Genomic DNA, 5147 nt, shown 5'->3' with positions numbered 1-5147 from the left:
GTAGAGATGGGGTTTCACTGTGTTAGCCAGGATGGTCTCGATCTCCTGACCTCCTGATCTGCCCGCCTTGGCCTCCCAAAGCGCTGGAATTAGAGGCGTGAGCCACCGCGCCCGGCCAAAATGGTTTAATTTTGAAATAATTATAGATGTCAGAGAGGTCTCAGAAGAAGTAAGGTGCTGCTTGCGGTGGCTCATGCCTGTAGTCCCAACACTTTGGGAGGCTGAGGCAGGTAGATCACCTGAGGTCAGGAGTTTGAGAGAGGCCTGGCCACCATGGCGAAACCCCGTCTCTACTAAAAATACAAAAATTAGCTGGGTATGGTGGTGCGTGCCTGTAATCCCACTTACTGGGGAGGCTGAGGCAGGAGAATTGCTTGAACCCATGAGGTGGAGCTTGCAGTGATCTGAGATAGCTCCACTGTACTCCAGCCTGGGCAACAGAGCAAGACTCTGTCAAAAACAAAACAAAAGAGAAAAGAAAAGTTTAGCACTGAGTCAGCCCTTGGAAGCTCCCATTTCCCAGATGGGAAGCTTGTGCTCCAGACCCTAATAACGGTGGGGACCCTCAGTCTCGGCTGGATCACAATGCAATCTAGGAGCCCAGGGCCCTGACCCTTTCTCCCCCTGGCCCTTGTCTCTCCACAGAGTGCGTCTCCCTCGCCTCCTGAGAGTCTCGTGGAGGAGGAGCGACCGAGTGGCCCTGGTGATGGTGGGAAGCAGAGAGCAGATGAGAAGGAGTTGTCAGGACCTTACGTGAGTGGGGGCAGGTGCAGGACTGGGGTGGGGATGCCTTCAGAGCCTTCCAGAGCCCAGCTCTGGCCATGATTCTCTCATTCCAGAGCCTTCCATAGCTCCCTACTACTCAGAGTACTGACCAATCAGAGGAGATCCTGTGTTGCAAGGCTTAAGTCCAGTTGCTTGAAGTCACTGTGGCCTCTGGCCCATACAGCCATTTTCCCACCCTCTAACTTTTGCTCCAGCTGTTTTCTTTCCCGAGAACACACATGTTTTAGAAACCTGTTTTTCCATCAAGACACAAGGTACCACCTCCTACAGGAAGCCTTCCCTGACCACCTCCTAGAGGCTGGGACCTCCTCTCATTGCCAGACAGCTGTACACTTGTAGTTTCAAACTCTAGCGTCCCAGGGGCCAGGCTGAATATGGGGAATGGGGCTGTGGCCAGCTGGGGAGCCCTTCTCCCACCTATGGGGGCAGCTGCAACTTGGTCCTCGGAGACTGGCAGGCTCAGTGTGGGCCAATATTGCGGTTTCTCAGAGAAGCCTTAAATCTTTCTTTTTACCTAATAGCTGTTTGTTTTTTGTTTTTTTTTTTTGGGCAATGAATTTTATTTATTTATTTATTGAGGCAGAGTCTTGTTCTCTTGCCCAGTCTAGAGTGCAATGGCGTGATCTCAGCTCACTGCAGCCTCTGCCTCCTGGGTTCAAGCGATTCTCCTGCCTCAGCCTACCCGGTAGCTGGGATTACAGGCACCCGCCACCACACCTGGCGAATTTTTGTATTTTTAATAGAGATCGGGTTTCACCGTGTTGGCCAGGCTGGTCTCAAACTCCTGACCTCAGGTGATCCACCTGCCTTAGTCTCCCAAAGTGCTGGATTACAGGTGTAAGCCATCGCACCTGGACGCAACGAATTTTCATTTAAAGAAGAAAACTGCGCATAGGAAGGGAGTCTAGGAGAACCCACCCACTGGGCGGATTTTGTCTTCTAGGCTGCAACCTTTTTTCTTCCTTTGGTTTCCAGCCCAACCAGAGGTTGCCCTGCAGCCCAGCATGTCAGTGGTGTCCCATCCCAATCCCACCCCGCTCCCTGCCATGGTATCCAGGATAGTGTTGTCTGCATCAGTGAATAGAATTGGAGCTTGGTCTTTCTTCCAAAGCAATGGGGAGCCATAGAGGGTTGCAGAGCAGAGGTGGGGATAGGTCTTAGGAAAATCTGTCTGGGGCCAGCTTGGAGGGTTGCCTGGAGGGGGCAAGGCTGGAGGCTAGGAGCCCCGGGAAGGGGTTAGGAGGGGATGAGGTCTGTGCTAGGGCTGTAGTGGGTGGAAATGGCCAGAGAGATGAGTGAGACAGACATGCCTGAGAGACTGCTTGACTTCGTTGGCGAGATGGAGGAAGGAGGTAAGGGCGATTCCTGGTCTCTGGCTCTCCCCTTAGCATACAGGGGGTAAACTGAGGTCCGAGAGGACCGGGAGTCACACAAGGCACTCATGTAGTCCACATCCTTCAAAGTCCTCTCCACAAGGTGCCCACCTGCCCCGCCGACCCCGTCCTTCCCAGATGCAGGCACGTGCGGCCTTCCCTTCTGCTCTGAGCAAACGGATGCAGTGGTCTGAGAATCCCAGTCATGCCTTGGGGCTGGCTGGGCTCATGCCCCCAACTCCTGGGGAGTGGATGGGGGCGCGGAGGCAGGGGCATGTCCTCCATGAGCTCTCTCCCCCATCTCCCACCAGGAAAGTGACGAAGACAAGAGTGACTACAATCTGGTGGTGGATGAGGTGAGTCCAGGGGTCCCTTACTCTGGGTACAGAGCAAGGAGTGGGTTTTCTGGAATGGGAGGACCCAGAGGTAGTGGGGGTCCCGGTTTCCCCCCTCTGTGGGACAGCTGGGATGGGGCCAGGAAGAGTCGGGGGCTCCGAGACACCTCTGGCTGACCTCCTCTCCATTGCACGGGGAGTGACTTCAAGCCCAGGCTCACTGAGTGATTTGTGGGCAGTGACATCCCCACTTCCCTGGCCTCACTTTTCCCCATCTGTTCAATGGGAAAATAAAACCAAGGCCTTATGTAGTCCTTGCTACGGGTGCTTATCGAGTAGAGCCTATCATTAAACAGGCTGGGCATGGTGGCTCACACCTGTAATCCCAGCACTTTGGGAGACTGAGGCGGATGGATCACTTGAGGTCAGGAGTTTGAGACCAGCCTGACCAACATGGTAAAACCCTGTCTCTACTAAAAATACGAAAAAATTAGCTGGATGTGCTTGAACCCAGGAGGCGGAGGTTGCAGGAAGCCGCTGTACTCCAGCCTGGGTGACGGAGCGAGACTCCAAAAAAAAAAAAACAAAAAGACATTTTACAGATGAGTAAACTGAGGCAGCAGGAGGTTTCATAATCTTCCCATGATGGGTACCCATTCTAGAGATTGGGGTGGGAGTCGGGAGAAGGATAGAGAGGGACTCTTTCCATCTCATTTCAACTCGGCTCAATGTTACCTTCTCAAACCTAGGACCAACCCTCAGAGCCCCCCAGCCCGGCTACCACCCCATGCGGAAAGGTACCCATCTGTGTTCCTGCCCGTCGGGACCTGGTGGACAGTCCGGCCTCCTTGGCCTCTAGCCTTGGCTCACCGCTCCCTAGAGCCAAGGAGCTCATCCTGGTAAGGAGGAGGGGAGGGCCTTGAAACTCACTTTATTCATCCTGGGGGCCTGGAAACAGACACTACCCCATGACACAGAGGGCAATGATGAGAAATCAGCCCGGCTGGCATTGTCTACCCTCTCCTTGTGCTTTTTTTTTTAACCTCCCACTGGGACTGACTTTGTTGAACCTCAGTAAATATTAAAAGGCAACTTTGTAAAGAAGCTTTGTAGATAAATTTTAAAAGGCAATTCACCACCTTACATGGAAAGCAGGTCTCTCTCTTGCAATCAATAGGAAATCCCATGGAAATAAACACAGTGAAAGCCCAGCCAGCTAAGCTGGACCCAGGCCTGCATGTGTTGAGCCCTTCCAGAGGCGCTTAGAGACACACCGGCTCCAAGCTGAGATGTTGTCCCCGGAAGGAAAGATAATTAATATAGGAACAACTTTCCGGTTGGACCTCCTGGAGTTTAATGCCAGGCATGTAAGCCATCTAAAAGCACCCCTAGGGCATTCGAAATTCAGCTCCTTTTGTGGCTCCCGTCACCCCAAATCTTCTCCAGACCCCTCCCCTGCACTTACCAGGGGAGAGTATGTCGGTTTCTAGGCCTCCCCTCCCGGTTTCAAGGCCTCCCCTCCTGGCAGGTTACCATGGCAACCGCCAGAGGTTGGGGCCCCCATTCTATCTTAAGTGCCCTCCTCCCACTGCAGGAAAAACCTTACGAGGGGGTAAGGCAGCTCCGTTGTATTGGAGAAGCCCTCAGGGGTCCTCCCTGACCCCGCAGTTGCCCCACCCACTCTCTCGCGGGTGCGGGTGCTGTGCGGCTGGCAGCATGTGTGCGATGGTGTCATGGGAAGCCGAGACAGACGCAAGACAAGGATGCGAAGTTTCTTGGGAGGCAGGGGAGGCGGTGACATGAAGCCGAGATAACAGAGCCTGCCCCTAGATGGAGGTCCAGTTGCTGCTTTCCTCAGAGCTCCCCTTGGGGAAGGACAGCTCGGTGACACCTCCCTCTCCGTGGGGGCACAAGGAGGATCGCACCCGTGTGCTAGGCGTTCTTCCTTCACCTGGGAATATGCCGCTGTGGGGCCTGCCTCTCCACGAGCCCATCCCAGAGTTTCTAATTCCTTGGCGTTCAAGAATCGCAACAGTGGCTGGGGGCTGTGGCTCGTGCCTGTCATCCCAGGGCTTTGGGAGGCCAAGGCAGGACGATCGCTCGAGAGCAGGAGTTGGAGACCAGCCTGGGCAACATAGTGAGACCTTGTCTCTGCAAAAAATTTAAAAAGTTAGCCAGGCATGGAGACGTGTGCCTGTAGTGCCAGCTACTTGGGAGGCTGAGTCGGGAGGATCACTTGAGTGTGGGAGGTTGAGGCTGCATTGAGCTACGAGCGTGCCGTTTTTTGTTTTTTTATGTTTTTTGTTTTGGAGATGGGGTCTCACTCTGTCACCCAGTCTGGAGTGCAGTGGCACAGTCTCAGCTCACTGCAACCACTGCCTCCCGGGTTCAAGAGATTCTCCTGTCTCAGCCTCCCGGGTAGTGGATAGCTGGGACTACAGGCGCACGCCACCACGCCTGGCTAATTTTTTGTATTTTTAGTAGAACAAGGTTTCACTGTGTTAACCACGATGGTCTAGATCTCCTGATCTCAGGTGATCCGCCCGCCCTGGCCTCCCAACGTGCTGGGATCACAGGCATGAGCCACAGCGCCTGTCTGATCATGTTACTTTTGAGAGCAAGATCCTGTATTTAAAAAAAAAAAAAAAAATCG

General features: G+C 53.7%; 1 protein-coding gene across 1 annotated transcript in view; it reads left to right on the top strand.

The window, feature by feature from the left end:
- The window catches only part of TLE2 (transducin-like enhancer of split 2), a 95267-nt gene that overhangs the window by 62455 nt on the left and 27665 nt on the right, over positions 1–5147 (top strand). Inside the window, exons 9-11 of the mRNA XM_011964125.1 lie at positions 646–753; positions 2471–2515; positions 3244–3393. Of these exons, the coding sequence (XP_011819515.1) occupies positions 646–753; positions 2471–2515; positions 3244–3393 (303 nt within the window). The remainder of the gene's footprint in view (positions 1–645; positions 754–2470; positions 2516–3243; positions 3394–5147) is intronic.

Source organism: Colobus angolensis, unplaced genomic scaffold (assembly GCF_000951035.1).
Source record: "Colobus angolensis palliatus isolate OR3802 unplaced genomic scaffold, Cang.pa_1.0 Scaffold64, whole genome shotgun sequence".
NCBI lineage: Eukaryota > Metazoa > Chordata > Mammalia > Primates > Cercopithecidae > Colobus > Colobus angolensis.
The sequence above is the reverse complement of the archived record's forward strand: the minus strand, read 5'-3'. Positions and strand labels throughout refer to the sequence as shown.